Genomic DNA, 23,038 nt, shown 5'->3' with positions numbered 1-23,038 from the left:
CCTCGAACAACAACGACTAAATTCAATCGTTTGATTAAACAACTCGCAAGTGACCTGTCGCGTCACCTGTTACCAAATTTTCGAATAATAGATTGCTATTCTAATAGTTGAATATTCGAATATATGCCAAGCCCTACTCATTCAGTATCCAGAAATTATTGACTCGATCAATGTTATATGAATAAACTTGCTTTTTATGTTATATTTAAATTCTAACGTAAATCGTGGCTCATGGTTAAGTTTCGCAAAAACGGCCCGCAGTGAATTTCTGGCTCCCTGCGGACTCATTCAAACGGACTCGGGTTAGGAAACACTGCTTTAAAGTCACTGAGATAATAACACAATTGATATTTTAATCATTAGTGAATAACTGCATACATTATCACCCACACACATTATGGCAGGAAAGGAAACCGATTGCTATTTTTACTAAAACTCTAACTTTAGCGTGGTATTCACTTATGAAAGGAGGACGATATATCATGCAATTATATTCAAAAATTCGTCAGTAGCACAACAGCAATATCTAAAAGTGCAAAACTTTGAGAAGTTGAGGATGATATTTTTTGTTGTTTTATTTTTGGTTATTTGTCAAGTAGGTGCAACTTTGAAGATTGACGCATATGGATTTGCCTACAAAGGTAAGACAAAAAATTAAATTAGTTTTGAAGTAAAATATAAAGATAAAGAGAGCATCATATATGCACGTCGCTCTTGAGCTTAAGTGCTTTCAAAAATCTACAAAATGTAAATGATAATTCACAAACCGATGTCACTTAAAGAATGCGTCTTTTTAATGCATTTGCCAACTTTCGAATTAGAGGGTCGCGCTAGAGTCTAAGTCGTGGAAAGTTTCATTTTTCTTTTGTCAACTAACTTATATATTCAATATTGACTTATAAAGAGTTTGTTTATCACAGATGCGGACGGGAATAGAACTGTCGAATTTTTCAGTTCTGAAGCAGAAGCCTTGAAAGCTATTTACAACTAGGCTTGCACGTAATTTACGGATTTACGGAATTACGGAATTATTTCGAGTTACGGAAGCGAAGTTACGAATTACGTAAATTCGTAATTATTGGTGGAGCGCTTTCGCGATTGAAACGAGCTCTCTTTGGAGCAGTCAATTCCGTCGATTGTAAAAAAGTTTAATAAGTAGAAGAAGTTAGAGTTCCGGTATTCGCAGCCGTTTTTCTCTCTCTTGTTACGCAGATGGAGAAGGCACAACGCGTTGCCCTATTATTAACCTATTATCAACTTATCTAGCATGGCAAATGTACATATTAAGCGCAGATATGGGATAGAATTGTGTTGAGACCGATGGACGCCAACACACCTAGTTTCAACTTCTTCGGGTGAAATGACTAAAGAATGTAAGAGATCAAACATACCTTACCAAACATGGTCTATTTGTAAATGCCCTGATAATTAATGTCGCGCTTATCAAACAGCAATATGACGACGGAAGAGAAATTGCGTAATGAACCAACGCAACTTTCGGCATCGGTAAAGCGATTCAGACGGCAGAGAAACAACAAAAAGACGGGATTTCCCATGTTTATTCTGCGCGAGATCCATTTTCTATTACAAAATCTTGAGGTTCTGTTACCGGTTTTATCGTTATATATCTGTCCGGACTGGGCCTTTTTTTCACAATGCCTCGCACTATTTCGACCAAATATGTCTTTACAATATCTTTAAGTCTTTACCAAATGCGGCAACTTATTTTGATTTATCGTCGACTCAAATACCACCGGCACTCGACCAAACTTGTGTCAATCTTAGCCGATAGGATTGTCGACTTGAGTTAGAAAAATTAATTAATATTTTCGTGAGTGCAAAATAAATGTCAACAAATGCATTGTTTTGCGATATAACTTTGTATTTTCGGAGAAGGCATGTCATATAAGTACGGTATTTAAATTATGCGCAAATAATTAATATTTGATATAAATTTATCGCAAATAATGTTATAACATTTAGGCCGCGAAATGATTTAGTGTAAAATGAAGTATGGTAATCGGAATATCGTCAATAAGTCGGCATCAATAATTATTATAAAATGCTAACTAGGTAGTAAAGTCGGATAATGTAAAAAAAACGGTACAATAACAAGTCTTCGTCGCGAGGCAAGCGCAAGTATAATCAAACGAGAGAATACGCTGGTCGTTGATTTATAAATTAGAAACCCGGAATTTTTATTTAATACGAAACTGGTAATACGATTTAAAAAAAGTCAACTATCGTTTCATAAATATATTACCACTTACCAGTGTTGGTAATGATAAAATTGATCGCATAAAATTGGGTGATAAAGTTGATAAAGGAAAATCAAAGCAAACACAAAAGATAAAAATCAGAATAAAATTAATTTGAATTCACTCCTTGATATTTTTCTTTAGCATCTGTCGCCGGCGTGTAGTACTGGCGGAAATATGAAAACCAAACTGTCCCAACTGTCGATGTCCCATTCGGAATAGAAGTGGATTAAATTGGTTGTTATGATAGGTTTAAAAGTGTGGAAAAAATATCGCAATTACGGGGTCATTACGTAATCGATTTGGCCGTAATTACGGAATTGATTTTTGTCAATTACGTGCAAGCCTATTTACAACATGACAAATGAGATGACAAATTATGAAATAAGTGGGTCTGGAGATACTGATGGACTCAATGCAATAGAAGGTAAAGTAATTTTAAAGTTACCTTTAAAATAGCATCTAAATTCAAAGAAAAAATTACCAACTATATTTAATAAGTCACCGTCCCATATATTTTCAAACTTTCGGAATAAATAAAAGTTACAAAAGTCCAATATCTCTCATTGAACGTCCTAGAATGATATTTGATTTGTGTTTAGTCTAACTTCTAACTAACTTTTGCCACCTTCTACGCAGTCAAAAACTCAACGGAAGCTTGCCTTGAAAAAGTGTGCGGGAATGATGCCAATTGTGTGCCATTGAATTCATCCGTTTTCATCTGCCGTTGCGGCACTGGATTTGACTCCGTTGCGAGCAATTCAACCTTTACATGCAAAGGTATGCTTTTGAATCCTCTTGACGTTATGCAATACTTTCGAATATTGATAGATGTATTCCTGTGCTTATTCCGAGTCCAATTTTGATGACACGAGAATTTACTATTTCCTTCTTTTAACTCTGGTTGGCAATTACTTTACTGAGTGGGCCAGTTACACATAAAAGACTTGGTTACTGGGCGGAGGCTCTAAACTCAATATGAAAAAGTGTGAATAAATTACATTTTATTAAAAGAAAATAAAGTTTATTTCAACAGCTAACAATATATAACGAGATAGCGAAATGAGACCGCCCACTTATCGATCTAGCGGCGTGTATCCTTAGCTTTGACTCAATAGCGACACCGCGTGTCCCATCACTAATTAATTAATAACTCGCTAATTATACGACATAATTAATCCAAAATCAATAGGCTTCTGGGGAGCCATACCCCAAACTTCTTTATCGTTTAACATGTTAGTAAAGTACCCACTTTCTCGTAAAAGGCAAAAATGGTATTCTCGAAGTATCGTTAAGGGCCGGATGAAACACTTTGTTGGGCCGTATCCGGCACTCGGGCCGTAATTTGCCTACCTCTGTAACGGGCAGTTTTTTTTTTCTTCTTGCGATTTGCTTGTGAAAAGCCGGAAACTTTACGCAGTGAAGCATCAACAATGAAATGGCAATCTTTATTCTGCGTCGTACAAATCATGCCTTGCTGGCATCGACAGAGACGAAACAGAAGTATATACAAACTTGACCTTATTAGTTTAAATATATATATATTAGGACTGGGAATTTTAGGGATAACACTTTAACCGGGTGAAATTAACCGGTTAATCGCAGCGTGACGTTTGACGTAATAATTTATAATGTCAGCTTGTTATGTCACAATTCTATAAAACAATTTCGCGTGTTCTTATCCCGGTATCGCTCAAAATTATTTACGATTCGAGATAGTTTCATGATTGCTCTGCTGCCAGAGATAGGCAGCGTGGTTCGGGCATATGGAAGTATTTGTGAAACCCCGATTCCGTTGTTAAACGTCATTTATGTGACAAATTTTCAGTGTTTGATTTGCAAGTATATTTCGAGATCTCGTAAAGAAAAACAGCATCAACCGCGCACTTGATGTATGACATTGAATATCCGATTTTGCAATTAAATCGTAAACAATATACAATATGTATTTTGAAATCGACCGAAAACTAATTCTGAATTCATCGTTGTCAAATTTCCATAATCAGCAATCTTGGTACTTCGGTTTATTTAGTCCTTACCCACACAGTTAGTAATATTCTTTTGAATTAAACGCCACAAAAGATAAATATGCGTTGACGTAGTCATATTTGAAGAAATTGTACGGTATAAAGATGATTTGTACCTGAGATGTCAGTTAACGGTTAAAATAAATCGTAACCGTTAACCATCTGAAATCGGTTCACCAGCCATTCCCAACCCTAATATATATATATATATGTGCGTGAGAACGAACTTTATGATAGCAAGTATCCGACTTTATTCATCGTTTCAATTAGTTCAACTGTAGAAACCTTTTTATTTTCTACAACTCCCGTTGTCCCGAAACCTAAAACCGCGCAATCTCATATACTTGATCTATTATTTTGTTCAATTTTATTTGTAATGAAATATGCATCATTGTACCACTGTCATTCAAACAATGTATAAAAGTACACAGTTGATTTTATTTCGAATTTTGCGTGTGTTTTGCATTCCGTCATTTTTAATTGCATCCGAAGTTTTAAATCGGAAACGTTTGTAAGATATATCTTACACAGGGTTCTTAATGTATTCAGTTTAGTAGCATATTTATAAGATAACATAGTTAACATAAACATTACATAAGTATCTTTGATAATATATATAATATTATACTTTGTTCCGTCTAAGATATGTCCATCTTGATGGCACATGTTTCTACTGATCAACGTGTATCATTTTACAAATACTTTTAGCTCGAATTTATTTTTAATTTATTTGTTTGGAAAATGCCTAATCTCTAAGCATGTATTTACAAGTTTCCTTCTATTTTATATTGGGCTCTTAGAGTAATAAAATACAGGCATGCACATGCATTCAATTATTATTATTGATCTTTCCATAGGTGTGCAACACCATGTATGATACGTCGAAATCTTTGAAAACCGATTATTCAAAATAAATTGAAAATTATGTTATCTTGAATACAGATATTAACGAGTGTCCTGATGGGGTCAATACCCATCTGTGTGCTCTAACCGGAACATGCGCAAACAAGCCAGGCGGATACGACTGTACCTGCAACATCGGGTACGAAAATGGAACATATGGTCCTTGCTCTAGTAAGTAATCAAAGTAATAATTGCATTAATACATTTCATTTTATAACATTTCTGTTAGTTAATAGCAATATGGTTTGAGCTTTAATTTAAATCATGACGAAAGTGCTCAAATATATGTACATATAGGTCGCGCATTGATAACGGTAGAACCAAAGCTGAGTGGCGAGTTTGCAGAAAATATCGGCGCACATGCGTGTCGAAGGCAGACAAGCGTGACAGAATAAAGTGAGCGACAGAAGAAATTAAGATTAACGGGAACTTTTAATGGATGAAATGGCAGGTTTTATAAACTCAGAGAAAAATTGAAAATTTGGAAACTTTTTAAAAAAAGGAAAAGTTGAAATCAGTTGGTTTATCGGTTGCGATATTTTTCCTGATAACACAATCTCCCCAAAAGAAACAACAACATAGAAAAACGATCCATATGTATACGCTTCGCGTCCAAAAGCTTCTCACCTGCATTGATTGTTGAAATAACCCATACCTAGTGGTGGAATTCAGCCGGTTCGCACCGGTTCTATAGAACCGTCTCACGGAATTTTATGAGATCAGCGAACCGGTTAGCATTACTGCTTACTGTCAATGTTCTGTTTGTAACAGAACCGGCTGAAAAAAAAAAGACTTTTGTGAAGGTACCGACTGACAAAAAAATTGAATCTCACCACTGCCCATACCAGATAAAAAAAAAAATTTGTGGTCAAAAGCGTTTTAATTAATTTTTAAGATATCAACGAATGCAGCAGAAATACGGATAATTGTGACACGAACGCAGATTGTGCAGATACAGTAGGAAGTTTCACTTGTGCATGCAAAACATTTTATACTGGAAATGGAACCACCTGCGTTGGTACGTTGAATTTGTGTTGTTTATAATATTTGATATAAATATAGCAAGGCTCAGCATTTTAAATTATTCTGGTTAGCTTGTTTAAAATGTTGGTTATTTGTACTATGCTAATTCTTGAAAACCAAAACGTTGGTGCTAAATTCATTTTCAAATTTTATGTTGTTTCAGATATTGACGAGTGTGCTATGGGAACTCACGCTTGTGGTGATACCGGCACTTGCGTCAATAAAGTTGGTGAATACAACTGTTGGTGTAATTCTGGGTACGAGGGTGGTATTGGTGGACCGTGTACAGGTATGCTTATTAATATCAGGTTTCTAACTTGTCTTTGACACATCTAATTTAGCAAAAACCCGAAAGAAATACTGTGACAAAACTTTTCTTTTCTAAAATTTGGCTTTTTTATAATCCGTAAATTGCAATATTATATTTTTTATGGGTTCATGTAAAGATATATTCTAAGTATTGTTACGTCATAGTATTTATTTTTATTTTTTTCTATAATCAGATATCAAAGAATGTAATTCACCAACTACGAATGCTTGTAGCGCTCAAGCTGACTGTACTGATACCATTGGAAGTTACTTATGTGTTTGTAAGACAGGTTACACAGGGGACGGAAGAACTTGTAACGGTAAAGCCATATTTTGGGGTAAAATAATTCATTGAAGTTGATTTTTCTAACTTTTCAACAATTTTTGTTGTCAGATATCAACGAATGTACAAGCAATACACACATCTGTCACGATAAAGCAGATTGTACTAACAACAACGGGAGTTTTACATGCACGTGCAAATCAGGATACATTGGGACTGGAACAACTTGTACAGGTGAAGTGATTTTATGAAATGATTTATTTCCCTCTATTTGCCAATTTTGCACCATTGAAAGAGTGAGTGTCTGTCAATACAAGGGTCAGGTCAAGGGTCAATGTCAGGTTGCAAATTTCACTCATTGCTGTGATTTTATATTGTATGTCATATAATTTTTATTTATTACTTTTGAAGATATCAATGAATGTGCAATTGATACAGACAATTGTCACAACAATGCAAAATGCACAAACAATGATGGAAGTTTCACTTGTGCTTGCGAAACCGGGTTTACGGGAGACGGATTCAACTGCGCAGGTGAAATTAGAAATGTACAGTTACAGTATGCTGCTTTGTATAATTGCAGTGAAACAAAAAACGAGAGAACAATACACAAATACACTTTCGACGTGAATTTCATTTCATCCGGAATGGGACAATTCGTACAAGCAGATTCAGATTTAAATGTTTTATTTCTATCATGCAAGATTCAATACAGAAATTAAAGCACAAAATACTGTCAAAAGTGTATAACGGCAATAAAAAATGTAATTATACACATAGGAGATTCATAGCAATCGATAAGGGGTCGCGGAAGACTGTGACGTCATCGAGTCAGCGACATAGCGTTATAGAAATATCCATTCTGTTAAATTCCAATTTCGCTAGTCCCACTTATGCGACAATCTTTTTTGAATAGTTATATGTATGCTTTTCTGTTTTATTTTGAGACAATGACGAGTGTACACTCAAGACGGACAATTGCCATTCGAATGCAACATGTGGAAACACTTTCGGTAGTTTCACTTGCACATGCAAGACTGGGTATACTGGAAATGGAATCGAGTGTACCGGTATGCTTTACTGTTAACCAGACTTTGATTATGAATTAGTCAAAGTATTAAGAAAATAATATATTGTTGAATTAAATTCAAAGATAAGACATCAAAAGGTGTTCACTTTAATTAATGTTCTAGACATGAAACAATGTTACATGAGCTCAACTGCATATAAAAGGATACTTCCGATTTAGCATATAACTTTGCAAACTTCTTTTTTTTTTTTTGGGCGCGGAGTTTGAATTTTGATCACTACTCTCATACGCCACCATGGAAAAGACGAACTTTCTCTAGCTACAAAATTTTGTAGATATTTATTGAAAACTAGAGAGAAAATATTGATATTAATGAATAAACCAAAACCGACAGATATTACGTAATATCCCATTGAACATTTTCATTTAAATATTTTTTTTTAAAATAGACAAACCATCAAGTATCGTTTTTTCATAATAATTGATAGAACATCCATCTATACATAACAAATGTGTTGATTTAATTTTTTATATGCAGATCAGAACGAGTGCGACACCAGCCCGTGCGACACGAATGCTGCTTGTTCCAACAACGATGGCTCATTCACTTGTGAATGCAATTCTGGCTTCACTGGAAACGGATTTACGTGCACGGGTAAATTTTAGTGTGGTTGATAAAAAAGGGGGGAATTGAGAATTGTGTAAAATGAGTGTGATAAAAAGCTGAAAACGGTATACCAAACATGTTTTGTATGAATTTACCATATTGTATTGACAAAATAGCCGATATTTCTTATATCGATACATCGCTGCATCTTTTTTTTCCATTTCAACACTTTATTCAGACGATGATGAATGCACATTGAAAACGGACAACTGCAATACAAGTGCTACATGCACGAATATTCTCGGAAGCTTCAGATGTGCTTGCAAAACCGGGTTTACCGGAGATGGAGTAACTTGTGAAGGTAAATATCCGTTGGATAATTGCTTTTAAACTTAGGTTCTTAATCAACAACATAATTTATATTTTAATCATCAGTGAATAACTGAATACATTATCACCCACACACATTATGGCAGGAAAGGAAACGGATTGTTATTTTTACTGAAACTCAAACTGTAACGTGGTATTCACTTATGAAAAGAGGACGACATATCATGCAAAATATTTCCGAAAACTCGTCAGTAGTATAACAGCAATATTTAAAAAAGCAAAACTTTGAGAAGTTGAGGATGATATTTCTTGTTGTTTTAATTTTGGTTATTTGTCAAGTAGGTTCAACGTTGAAGATTGACGCATATGGATTTGCCTACAAAGGTAAGACAAAAATTGAATTAGTTTTGAAATAAAATATAAAAGAAAAGAGAGCATTTTATATGCACGTCATTCTTGAGCTTAAGTGCTTTCAAAAATGTACAAAATGTTAATGATAATTCACAAACCGATGTCACTTGAAGAATGCGTCTTTGTATTGCCATTTGCTAACCTCTGAATTAGAGGGCCTCGCTAGAGTCTAAATCGTGGAAAGTTTCATATTCAATATTGACTTATAAATGGTTTGTTTATCACAGATGCAACCGGGAATGGAACTATCAAATATTTCAGTTCTGAAGCAGAAGCTTTGAAAGCTATTTACAACATGACAAATGAGATGACAAATTATGAAATAAGTGGATCCGGAGATACTGATGGACCCAATGCTACAGAGGGTAACTTTGAAATAACAATAAAATTGAAAAATAATCATTTTATCAACTTCAATTAAAAAGTATTCGTTCCTTATATTTTCAAACTCCAAAACTCCTTCAAACGAAATAAAATAAAATTTCCCCAAAGTCAAATTTCCCCTAATGCACCTCTAGATTGATGTTTGATATGTGTTTATTCTAACTTCTGATTTTTTTCATTTTTTGCCACATTTTGTACGCAGTAAAAAACTCAACGGAAGCTTGCCTCGAAAAAGTGTGCGGGAATGATGCCGATTGTGTACCCTTGAATTCATCCGTTTTTATCTGCCGCTGCGCTACTGGATTTGATTCCGTTTTGAGCAATTCAACCTTTGCATGTAAAGGTATGATTTTGAATCTATTGAAGTTTTGCAATACTGTACTTTATAACAGGGGTGTGCAACCTTTATTAGAGGAGGGCCATATACAAATAACTGGATGAAGCCGCGGGCCGCACCTTTATTTAAGACAGCATTTCTAGTAGCAAGCACAAAAAGAAATGTTTATATTTGCTATTGATCTTTTCGCATTATAAGGGGACCTGGAAGAAATTGTGAGGTGAAACGAATAAATTTGCACTTACCAGATAAACTAAACTAAAAACTCTTTTCTCGGGTACACCATCCAAAATTGGCAATTCCCCGCTGACCGCATAATTTTTTTTGCGGGCCACACATGGCCAGCGACCCGCTGTATGCACACCGCTGCTTTAGAATATTGTTAGATAAATTTTGATTACACCAGAATTTACTATTTCCTTCTTTTAACTCAGGTTGGCAATTACTTTACTGAGTGGGCCAGTTACACATAATAGACTTGATTACTGGGCCGGAGGATCTAAACTCAATATGAAAAAGTGTGAATAAAACACATTTTAATACATAAAGTTTATAATAGTTAATTTCAACAGCTGGGCTGAGCAACATAATAGTTTATTTCAACAGCTGGGCTAACGATTGTATAATAATAAGAAGCACAATGTAACAATCGGGATCTCTTGATTTTTATCGATCTTTAAACGTCAATTTATATCCATGCAAACTATAGTCCTAATTTAAGCAGGAATAAGCGGGCCGGATGAAACACTTTGGTGGGCCGGATCCGACCCGCGGGCCGTAATTTGCCCACCTCTGTAATCTAACGGCTAGTTTTTCACCTCTGATTGTGAAAAGCCGGAAACTTTACGCAGTGAGGCATCAACAAAGAAATAGCAATTTTTATTCTGCGTCGTAAACAGCATGCCTTGCTGGCATCGCCAGGGACGAAACTTAGAAGTATATAAAAACTTGACGTGCAATAAATATACAATATTTTTTTTAATCTTATTTCTGTAATAAAATATGCACCATTGTGTCATTTGAACAAAGTACAAAAGTGCACGGTTGACTTTATTTCAAATTACCTTGTAATTTCAAAACGTTTGTAAGATATATCTAACGCAGGGTTATTCAAGTATTCACTTTAGTAACATATTGAGAAGATAAGATAACATAAGTAACATAAACATAACATAATTATCTTTCATAATATTCAAATATACCTTGTTCGGTCTGAAATATGTCCATCTTGTTAGCACATGTTTCTAATGATCAATGTGTATCAGTTTACAAGTGCTTATAACTCGAATTTATTTTTAATATTTCCGAAGTTAATCGTCTGTTTCACATTTTTTGTATCAGAAAACGAATGCTTAAGAAGAACACATAATTGCAGTATCAATTCAGTTTGCAATAACACTGATGATGGATATGAATGTTCATGCAATGACGGTTTCATTGGTGACGGACACAATTGTAGCGATGTAGATGAATGCATGTCTGCTGATAAAAAATGCCACAGCAATGCTCTATGTTTCAACACCCCTGGAAATTACGAATGCAAGTGTAAATCGGGTTACACTGGGAATGGGATCAACTGCAATCTCATTAATGCATGTGAAAAATTAGGAAATTGTGATTTTTGTTGGAAAAATGCGGGCGGAGTAGAATGTATTTGCAATGAAGGATACTCGGGTTCGGTAGAGTATGGCGGGAATGATCAATATTTCACACAACACCACTATGGTTATAACAACATTACTTGTTTTCGGTTTCTTTACAACTGTTCATTTGAAAACGATCGCTGTCAGTGCAGTCAAACTCTCAGAGAAATAAATACTTATTGCTTCAAAGTTGACCAATGTACATCAGGGCAGCATGATTGTGACGAGAACGCAACCTGTATCGATTCTGCAAATGGGACATATACCTGTCAATGTAAAGAAGGATTCACAGGCAATGGCTTCAATTGTACTGATATTAATGAATGTTCAAGTGAGTTTCTTCCTTGCTCAAATTGCTCAAATACAGTTGGAGGATATTCATGTGGCTGTGAAAAAGGTTTTGACGGAGAAAATTGTACTGATATTGATGAATGCCAGACGGGGAGGCATAATTGTCATCCCAGGGCAAAATGCACCAACACTTATGGAAGCTATAACTGCACCTGTGATGCAGACTACTATGAGGAAGGGGATGATGGGACTTGGTGCTCAGGTAGCTATTTATCAAATGAGTATGCTTAACTTTGCTCACGCTGAAGAATTTTCAAAAAGCAATATTACTCGATGTTATATCTTCCGCAATAAAAACTTGTTATGAATGACAAAAATGATTTCATTTTTTAGTAAAAAAAAACTTGTTACTTGTGTGAATAATTTGTATTTCATCAATCAATTCTAAGATACTTTCAATTGAATTTTTGACATATTTTCTGGAATGAATCATTCAAGTTGATTCGTTAGTTGCCGTTGAAAATGACTGCTTCAGCATTGACATACTTTTGTAAGTTTATTCTTTTGTTCATTTATAGGATGCCCAGGAAATTCTTGGACAAAATGGATCGATGCTGATATTGGATATGAATACCGAGACAACAACAAGTTTTACTCCTATGCAATGGGTCGAGGGGATTTTGAGCTCCTTTCTCTTATAAAAAATCAATTGCACAGCACAAATATTTGTGCAAATCCAACTAATGCAATGGCACAAGTAACAAACGGAAAACATTATCTTGAAGGAGAAGACAAAGTACATATGAGTATCAATGGAATTTACTGTTTGAATTACGAGCAAAATGATGGAAACTGCGATAACTATAATGTGAAGTTTTGTTGTCCACCAGGTATGAATTACTGTTTCCTTTATCGCCACAAACCTACGCATTACTCAGTTTCTATTACTCAAATAATTTTAATATATATATGCAATCATCAAAATTCAGTGTATTTGTATTCAACTCTTAATCGATTGTAAATAGAATTAGATTTGACAATCTTCTGTGATAGTATCCATCTTTAAAAACAAATTTAGTTTAGTGAAATGTTTACTAACGCTAAAATTCCAATCCAATAAAATCAACAATTTTTTTTATATACGTCAGTTTTATATACATGGAAGATTTAATGATTGCAATAACCAGAACCTGGTCCTGGAATTTAAATTTTCTTTTTTAAACTCGGCGCTGTTTCTTAGGCGTGTTTCTACTAATAATAACGCATCCTTTTATTTAAACATTCTTATAACATAATATAATTTTATTTATCTCCAATAGCAAAATAACGATTCTCTTAATTTTGTTCAACAGAAAACAAATGTTCAAGTGGAAAACATAATTGCAGTGACAATGCACTTTGCAATAACACTGCTGAAGGATATACATGTTCATGCAATGACGGTTTCACTGGTGACGGATACAATTGTACTGACGTAGATGAATGCATGCCTGATAACAAATGCCACAGCAATGCTCAATGTATCAACACCATTGGAAGTTACGAATGTAAGTGTAAACCGGGTTACACTGGGAATGGGATCAACTGCAATCTCATTAATGAATGTGAAGAATTAGGAAAATGTGATTATTGTTGGAAAAATGCCGGCGGAGTAGAATGTATTTGCAATGAAGGATACTCGGGTTCGGTAGAGTATGGCGGGAATGATCAATATTTCACACAACACCACTATGGTTATAACAACATTACTTGTTTTCGGTTTCTTTACAACTGTTCATTTGAAAACGATCGCTGTCAGTGCAGTCAAACTCTCAGAGAAATAAATACTTATTGCTTCAAAGTTGACCAATGTACATCAGGGCAGCATGATTGTGACGAGAACGCAACCTGTATCGATTCTGCAAATGGGACATATACCTGTCAATGTGAAGAAGGATTCACAGGCAATGGCTTCAATTGTACTGATATTAATGAATGTTTAAGTGAGTTTCTTCCTTGCTCAAATTGCTCAAATACAGTTGGAGGATATTCATGTGGCTGTGAAAAAGGTTTTGACGGAGAAAATTGTACTGATATTGATGAATGCCAGACGGGGAGGCATAATTGTCATCCCAGGGCAAAATGCACCAACACTTATGGAAGCTATAACTGCACCTGTGATGCAGACTACTATGAGGAAGGGGATGATGGGACTTGGTGCTCAGGTAGCTATTTATCAAATGAGTATGCTTAACTTTGCTCACGCTGAAGAATTTTCAAAAAGCAATATTACTCGATGTTATATCTTCCGCAATAAAAACTTGTTATGAATGATAAAAATGATTTCATTTTTTAGTAAAAAAAAACTTGTTACTTGTGTGAATAATTTGTATTTCATCAATCAATTCTAAGATACTTTCAATTGAATTTTTGACATATTTTCTGGAATGAATCATTCAAGTTGATTCGTTAGTTGCCGTTGAAAATGACTGCTTCAGCATTGACATACTTTTGTAAGTTTATTCTTTTGTTCATTTATAGGATGCCCAGGAAATTCTTGGACAAAATGGATCGATGCTGATATTGGATATGAATACCGAGACAACAACAAGTTTTACTCCTATGCAATGGGTCGAGGGGATTTTGAGCTCCTTTCTCTTATAAAAAATCAATTGCACAGCACAAATATTTGTGCAAATCCAACTAATGCAATGGCACAAGTAACAAACGGAAAACATTATCTTGAAGGAGAAGACAAAGTACATATGAGTATCAATGGAATTTACTGTTTGAATTACGAGCAAAATGATGGAAACTGCAATAACTATAATGTGAAGTTTTGTTGTCCACCAGGTAAGAATTACTGTTTCCTTTATCGCCACAAACCTACGCATTACTCAGTTTCTATTACTCAAATAATTTTAATATATATATGCAATCATCAAAATTCACTGTATTTGTATTCAACTCTTAATCGATTGTAAATAGAATTAGATTTGACAATCTTCTGTGATAGTATCCATCTTTAAAAACAAATTTAGTTTAGTGAAATGTTTACTAACGCTAAAATTCCAATCCAATAAAATCAACAATTTTTTTTATATACGTCAGTTTTATATACATGGAAGATTTAATAATTGCAATAACCAGAACCTGGTCCTGGAATTTAAATTTTCTTTTTTAAACTCGGCGCTGTTTCTTAGGCGTGTTTCTACTAATAATAACGCATCCTTTTATTTAAACATTCTTATAACATAATATAATTTTATTTATCTCCAATAGCAAAATAACGATTCTCTTAATTTTGTTCAACAGAAAACAAATGTTCAAGTGGAAAACATAATTGCAGTGACAATGCACTTTGCAATAACACTGCTGAAGGATATACATGTTCATGCAATGACGGTTTCACTGGTGACGGATACAATTGTACTGACGTAGATGAATGCATGCCTGATAACAAATGCCAAAGCAATGCTCAATGTATCAACACCATTGGAAGTTACGAATGTAAGTGTAAACCGGGTTACACTGGGAATGGGATCAACTGCAATCTCATTAATGAATGTGAAGAATTAGGAAATTGTGATTATTGTTGGAAAAATGCCGGCGGAGTAGAATGTATTTGCAATGAAGGATACTCAGGTTCGGTAGAGTATGGCGGGAATGATCAATATTTCACACAACACCACTATGGTTATAACAACATTACTTGTTTTCGGTTTCTTTACAACTGTTCATTTGAAAACGATCGCTGTCAGTGCAGTCAAACTCTCAGAGAAATAAATACTTATTGCTTCAAAGTTGACCAATGTACATCAGGGCAGCATGATTGTGACGAGAACGCAACCTGTATCGATTCTGCAAATGGGACATATACCTGTCAATGTAAAGAAGGATTCACAGGCAATGGCTTCAATTGTACTGATATTAATGAATGTTCAAGTGAGTTTCTTCCTTGCTCAAATTGCTCAAATACAGTTGGAGGATATTCATGTGGCTGTGAAAAAGGTTTTGACGGAGAAAATTGTACTGATATTGATGAATGCCAGACGGGGAGGCATAATTGTCATCCCAGGGCAAAATGCACCAACACTTATGGAAGCTATAACTGCACCTGTGATGCAGACTACTATGAGGAAGGTGATGATGGGACTTGGTGCTCAGGTAGCTATTTATCAAATGAGTATGCTTAACTTTGCTCACGCTGAAGAATTTTCAAAAAGCAATATCACTCGATGTTATATCTTCCGCAATAAAAACTTGTTATGAATGACAAAAATGATTTCATTTTTTAGTAAAAAAAAACTTGTTACTTGTGTGAATAATTTGTATTTCATCAATCAATTCTAAGATACTTTCAATTGAATTTTTGACATATTTTCTGGAATGAATCATTCAAGTTGATTCGTTAGTTGCCGTTGAAAATGACTGCTTCAGCATTGACATACTTTTGTAAGTTTATTCTTTTGTTCATTTATAGGATGCCCAGGAAATTCTTGGACAAAATGGATCGATGCTGATATTGGATATGAATACCGAGACAACAACAAGTTTTACTCCTATGCAATGGGTCGAGGGGATTTTGAGCTCCTTTCTCTTATAAAAAATCAATTGCACAGCACAAATATTTGTGCAAATCCAACTAATGCAATGGCACAAGTAACAAACGGAAAACATTATCTTGAAGGAGAAGACAAAGTACATATGAGTATCAATGGAATTTACTGTTTGAATTACGAGCAAAATGATGGAAACTGCAATAACTATAATGTGAAGTTTTGTTGTCCACCAGGTAAGAATTACTGTTTCCTTTATCGCCATAAACCTACGCATTACTCAGTTTCTATTACTCAAATAATTTTAATATTTATATGCATTCATCAAAATTCACTGTATTTGTATTCAACACTTAATCGATTGTAAATAGAATTAGATTTGACAATCTTCTGTGATAGTATCCATCTTTAAAAACCAAATTTAGTTTAGTGAAATGTTTACTAACGCTAAAATTTCAATTCAATAAAATCAACAACTTTTTTTTTATATACGTCAGTTTTATATACATGGAAGATTTAATAATTGCAATAACCAGAACCTGGAATTTAAAAAAAAAATTTTAAAACTTGGCGCCGTTTTTTAGGCGTGTTTCCACTCATAACGCATCCTTTTATTTAAACATTCTTATAGCATAATATAATTTTATTTTTCTCCAATAGCAAAATAATGATTCTATTAATTTTGTTCAACAGAAAACAAATGTTCAAATGGAAAACATAATTGCAGTGGCAATGCACTTTGCAATAACACTGATGATGGCTATACATGTTCATGTATTGACGGTTTTACTGGTGACGGATACAATTGTACTGACGTAGATGAATGCATGACTGGTAACAAATGCCATAGCAATGCTCAATGTATTAACACCATTGGAAGTTACGAATGCAAGTGTGAGCCGGGTTACACTGGAAATGGAACCAATTGCAATAACATAAATGAGTGTGGAGGATTAGGCAATTGTGATTATTGTTCGAGTTATGGAAGTACATTTGAATGCTATTGCTCTGAAGGATTTTCCGGTTGGGCACAGTATGGCGGTAATGATCAATATATATCACAGATCTTCCACAATTATGACAACGTTACTTGTCTACGTATTCTTTACAATTGTTCGTTTGTAAACAACCGCTGCCAATGCTATCAAACTCTCAGAGAAATTAATACCTATTGCTTCAAAGTTGACCAATGTACATCAGGGCAGCACGATTGTGACGAAAACGCAACTTGTATCGATTCTGCAAATGGGACATATACCTGTCAATGTAACGAAGGATTTACGGGCAATGGCTTCAATTGTACTGATATTAATGAATGTTCAAATGAGTTTCTTCCTTGCTCAAATTGCTCAAACACAGTTGGAGGATATTCATGTGGCTGTGAAAAAGGTTTTGACGGAGAAAATTGTACTGATATTGATGAGTGCCAGACGGGAAGACATAATTGTCATCCCAGGGCAAAATGCACCAACACTTATGGAAGCTATAACTGCACCTGTGATGCAGATTACTATGAGGAAGATGATGATGGGACTTGGTGCACAGGTAGCTATTTAATAAATAGAAATGGTTGAATTTTTTTTCTTGCTGAAGGATTGTTTAAAATGCAATATTAGCCAATGCCATGCATTCTACAATTAGGACTTGTCAGGGTCATTTTAATTTCATTAAAAAAAATTCGTTGCTTGTGTTAAGCATTTGTATTTTGTCAATAATTTTACAATATTCAAATTTTTGCCAAATAGTTATTTCTGTAACTTAAATTTACTACTTACTCATTTCAGCAAGCATCGCGCACTAGTTTGTTGCCGCAGAGATACACCTAGTTTAGTAGAGACCTAATTTTGTACGTTGAATTTTCCATTTGTTCTTAGGATGTCCTGGAGATTCGTGGACAAAATGGATTGATGCTGATATCGGATACCAAAACTGGAACAGAGATAATTTTTATTCGGTTGCATTTGGCCGAGGAGATTTTGAGCTTTTCTCTCTCATAAAAGATCAATTGCACAGTACAAATATTTGTGCAAGTCCAACTAATGCAATGGCACAAGTAGCAAACGGAAAACATTACCTTGAAGGGGGAGACAAAGTACATATGAGCATCGATGGCATTTACTGTTTGCATTCTGAGCAAGAAGATGGACGTTGCAATAACTATAATGTGAAGTTTTGTTGTCCAGGTAATGAATGAGTAGGACCGTTCATTCTCGATGATCCTTTAATTTCGTAATTTTTGTTGCTTGTGAAATTTTACTTTTATACAGTTGTAACAATATGACTCACACTGCTTCATGTTCTTTGTATTCCTTATACTCTTTCTTTTGCAAATGTAATTGCAATCTGTAAACAATATTCAATGAAATCGCTTTGGATCCTAAACTCAAACGATATTATTTTGTTAATATTTGCGAAACTCGCTGTATAAAATAATGTAGGATATGATGAATGAACAACATTCTTATTAAGAACTTTATTTTTATGTTTAAGATAACACCTCGGCAATGAATTCCACCAAATCAAATAACATCACCGCAATGACTTCCACCGAACCAACAGAATCAATCTCATGGTTGGGGTCAATTACTGGAGGACAATCAGGTAATATTGTAGGACTTTGTTGGGGAAAACTCGGCAATCTCACACACCCCTAATATGAACGGATGATGAAAAGACTGACCATGAAATGTCAAAGACTTTTGAAGCCATAGTAAATTATTGTTACTTGAAAAAACTGACCTGCGGAAAACTAAATACAATTTGCTGCAATTTTAAAGTGTGTTGAAGAACGAGTATCATCGCTAACACTAAAATATCACATTAAGAGAAGATAATTTTTCTAATAGAACTTTTATTTTCAGTTTAAATGCATAATATCTGAGTGCACATTGTTGGAATAATAGCATTTATATTTAGAAATTATCACAACGTTTGTATGCATTGGGAGTCCAATTGACGTACAATGGACAAAATCACCTGCAGGGTCGACTTTCCTGTACAAATTGCAGAATAGAGTAAGTATGTGCATGTGTGCATAATATTTTCAACCAGGATGAGCCTGTCATTTTTATTAGAAACGAAATTGCCCTATGGATTGTTTTGTTATTATTAATATTGTTGTAGTTGGTGTTAGTATTTTTTGTCTTGTTGTTGTGAAAAAATTTTCTCCAATTATTGTAGTCGCTAGAAGTCTACTATTAATGTTTATTTATTCCTAAATGTTCTACTAATTCTATATGGGATCTGATTTTTCATTCAAAATTTCGATTCAATATTTTTTATTCATGGAACACGGTTTTTAATTCGGCAATGGTTACGACTGTCTTGCGTTTTGATTTTTCAAAATCTTGCGATGCGAAAAAGTTTTTCGATATACCGGTGACGCACTCCAGGTAAGTACGGTACGTTACTGTAAAATGTAAAGTACTGTTAATTATTCAATAATACAGATGTGAGTCGAATCATTTAGCATTTCATTTACTTTGGCACAAAATGATGAATTATTGTCACAGGACCCGACAAAGCCAGGGCATTTGCTGTACCGGTACACAATGGTATACTACACTCTGCAGCAGGGGTCGGCAACCTTTTGTCGCTCGGTCAAAATAAGGGTTGTAAGTCATTGGCGCGCCTATTTTTAATTTTTTTTTTTTTCAGAAAGATAAAAACCGAACGGATGATACTTTTTATAATAAAAATGAAGCAGTGATACATCTCCCGAATAGAAAATAAATTTATTTCCTCATTGCATTGCATTTTCGGCACCACTGAAATCTTTGCACTTCTCATCAACTTTTCTGCGTTTTGTTGCCATTTGTCTAATTATAATTAACTTATGGGCTCATTAAACGAGTAATTGTTAATTTTATACTTGTTATATTATAATATAATTTAGTCTACACGCGTCTCACAATGAATTGTGTAACGTGAAAAATATAATCGTCTAACTAAACAGTTGTTTTGTTACTATAATTCAGTAATCCGGACCGTAGGTTGCCGACCACTGCTCTACAGTTTCACCTTCGTCCAGAATATGGTTTTTGGGGTAATTGTGGTGTGCTCCATAGTATAGTATTGTATGTTTCTTTGGTATATGCGTGATGGTAATGAGGCGATGGATGAAATGGATATTCAGTAAGTTTATTTTTAATGCCTATAGTTCATCATCATTGTTATATTGACCAGCTTTGATTATCAGATTATATTCATATTGATTTTTAAGTATTTTGCTTCATATTGATTCTTTTGACAGGATCGTACAACCAACAAAATAAAACAAACAAGTGTGAAAATGCTGCTGCCTGGAGAGCAACTATTTAAGGTAACAAGGATGCTATCACCTTCCCCAGACTTTTGCGTTACGTCAACAAAGATATCTTCTGATAGGAATGACATCACTGTTGAACAGGTCGCCAGAATTGAGCAGAACCGAATGAATTCAGTTAGTAAAGTGATACACAAACTGCAGTCAAAAACCGTTAGATTGACTTTCGTTGATTTTGAATGAGAATTGCAGTCTCTGATAACTTTCCAAAGACTTGACTGGAAGTTATTTTATATGTTTGCGTAATTTACGCAAAAATTCAAAATCTATTATAGACAGTTTTTGAAAATCGAGAAACATGCAGTTCAGATCGCTCTGCTTCTTTCCATGTAGGCAATTACTTGCATTATTGACAATTTCTCAGTTTGTAAATTCTATGCTTATAGCTTTTTCTTTACATGGGCAGTAGCAGAAACATTAATCCAATCTATCGATCTGATAAATGTTTCCTTTTACTTCTCACCTTTCGGTGGTTGACCAGTGATGACCACAAACTATATATAACTGCGAGAACAAGAAGAAATCTCATTTCGATATTTTCAGATAAATATATCCTTATGCATTTATATTGATCCTTCTGTTTATAATGAATGTTTCTCTCACCCATGCATGACCCAGAAAATGTTTTCGCATATTTCATCAGGGTGAAATTGTATTATCACTCATCCCCTCCCCTTCCAAAATCTTTCTCCTAGTATGATCATAGTTTGCATGTTATTTATTGTATTTATATTATTGAATTGTTATTCAATCTGTTTGTGTCAGGTCGACTGTCTTTATAATTTGCCAGGGGTTATGCGTCACATAATTGTGTTTTAGGTCAACAAGACCTTGTATGCGCGCCCTGTCTCACAATATCTGATGCCTTTATTTATATAACTGAATTTTTATTGGGTCAAATAAACATAATTGATCATTTATTCAATGAAGAAAGAAAGTATGATGAATCAAGAAAGCAGCCTCGTGAGCATGACAGGTCGTGTCAGTATTTCTCGGCAATTTAACATGGCGCCTTATGAGAACTTCCAACACAATTATTGAAACATACCTATTATTTTCACCAATATTTTAGGTAGAAATATTTTGAAGGTCGCGTTTTGAAGTAGAATCTTAGCCGAACATGCTTATATCCTTTCATGTTGGCCAAATTACATTTATAGTACATTAAATTGTCTTTGAAGACGAGTATACCGGTTCCGAGTTGCTTCCAAAGTTTTCCAAAGTAAATTGGCCATTCTAATGGTCATAATCAACCATTTGACAATGGCGTTCCGTATGACGTCACAGATGAAAAGTTTTATTTATTCGTCGAAATTACCGGCCGACCCAACTTTGCTTCAATGGCCGTTTCTATTTTCTGGTTAACATTTTTCGTCTGTCAAGCTTCATAATGCCTTACTGCTCGGCTCCAAGCTAAACTAGAAGAGCAAATGAGGATTGTAGGATTGTTGCGGAGACATTTTACTGCCTCAAATTAGCGTATCACTATAAAATATTTGAAAAAATGGTTCTACGATGTGTCTGGGGTCGATTTTAACGCATTAGATAGTTTTTTATTCTTAATTGCGTTATATATTTAGATAGCATATATCTTAAAGTTCAAAATCCACCCTTCTGTTTCATTCTAGCCCTTATAACAGCGGACTTATTCGATTCGGTACAACAACACGACGAAAATTTCCCATAAGACTCCATTGTTTCGCGTTTCCCAAATATGGCGTCCATGAACTTGTTCATCATTAGGCAAGTTAGTTGCCGGCCGTAGGTGCAGCCCCCTATTTCATCTTGATTCCGAGATTGGATCCCACTGTCTCGACATAGCCTACTCAGTTTGGGTAGCATAGTTTAACCTCAAGAGTCGCAATAGAATTACACAATCTGTTATCGTACTAGCTCAAATCCATTACCAGAGTGTGATCTTTTTTTTATTGATTTAGTTATTAGTTTATGCTGTTTTGTCCTACTATAGTATATTGTTATTCCGACGATACTGTTAGCAATTTTAACGACGTTTATTTATTGGGTAGCCAGGTGCCAAAGGTATTCTCCAGAATATTCGATTTGTGAATATATTCTGTGTGGTTGTTTGTCAAACAGTGAGTATTGAATTTGAACTTTATCGACCGCCTCCTCGTTTAAAGTATAAAACTGATATACTTATCGCGTTAATGGTGATTCAAACCTTTTGACAGCGCTCTAGTCTATAAAATTCATTCGACGACTCAACACTTTGCATAGAACAAGCTTGCTGTCGAATATCATAATCTTTTTTGTTACGCAAAGTGAGAAGGTTCCACATTTTTCAATAATCTCACTTTGTGGTATTTCAAAACCGAAAAT

The 23,038-nt window shown here is 34.7% G+C and overlaps 1 protein-coding gene across 3 annotated transcripts; it reads left to right on the top strand.

Moving 5' to 3' along the window:
* The first annotated feature begins 476 nt into the window (after positions 1-476).
* Positions 477-21,577, top strand: LOC144420858 (uncharacterized). 3 transcript variants are annotated; one of them, XM_078110578.1, is made up of 26 exons: positions 477-641; positions 921-2,685; positions 2,898-3,038; positions 5,228-5,359; positions 6,084-6,206; positions 6,375-6,500; positions 6,715-6,840; positions 6,915-7,037; positions 7,215-7,337; positions 7,751-7,873; positions 8,372-8,488; positions 8,679-8,801; positions 9,113-9,154; positions 9,409-9,546; positions 9,768-9,908; positions 11,244-12,098; positions 12,415-12,726; positions 13,189-14,040; positions 14,357-14,668; positions 15,131-15,982; positions 16,299-16,610; positions 17,068-17,919; positions 18,249-18,557; positions 18,865-18,975; positions 19,291-19,388; positions 20,627-21,577. In XM_078110578.1, exons 2-26 carry the CDS (start codon positions 2,616-2,618, stop codon positions 20,879-20,881), a joined length of 6,768 nt encoding a protein of 2,255 aa, XP_077966704.1. In that variant the 5' UTR covers positions 477-641; positions 921-2,615; the 3' UTR covers positions 20,882-21,577. The 3 variants fall into 3 exon arrangements, with proteins under 3 accessions (XP_077966704.1, XP_077966703.1, XP_077966705.1); XM_078110577.1 differs by having other exon boundaries at positions 9,110-9,154; XM_078110579.1 differs by lacking the exons at positions 7,215-7,337; positions 7,751-7,873 and having other exon boundaries at positions 9,110-9,154.
* Positions 21,578-23,038: the final 1,461 nt, after the last annotated feature.

Source organism: Styela clava, chromosome 3 (assembly GCF_964204865.1).
Source record: "Styela clava chromosome 3, kaStyClav1.hap1.2, whole genome shotgun sequence".
Classification (NCBI taxonomy): Eukaryota; Metazoa; Chordata; class Ascidiacea; order Stolidobranchia; family Styelidae; genus Styela; species Styela clava.
This window is presented reverse-complemented; position numbering and strand designations above follow the sequence as displayed.

Excerpts from the sequence above, each read along its gene's own strand:
- LOC144420858 (XM_078110577.1), top strand. The coding sequence starts at position 2,616 with ATGACAAATGAGATGACAAATTATGAAATAAGTGGGTCTGGAGATACT. Across the intron at positions 6,841-6,914 it reads GGACGGAAGAACTTGTAACG|ATATCAACGAATGTACAAGC; the intron begins GTAAAGCCATAT and ends TTTTGTTGTCAG. Across the intron at positions 17,920-18,248 it reads TGATGGGACTTGGTGCACAG|GATGTCCTGGAGATTCGTGG; the intron begins GTAGCTATTTAA and ends ATTTGTTCTTAG.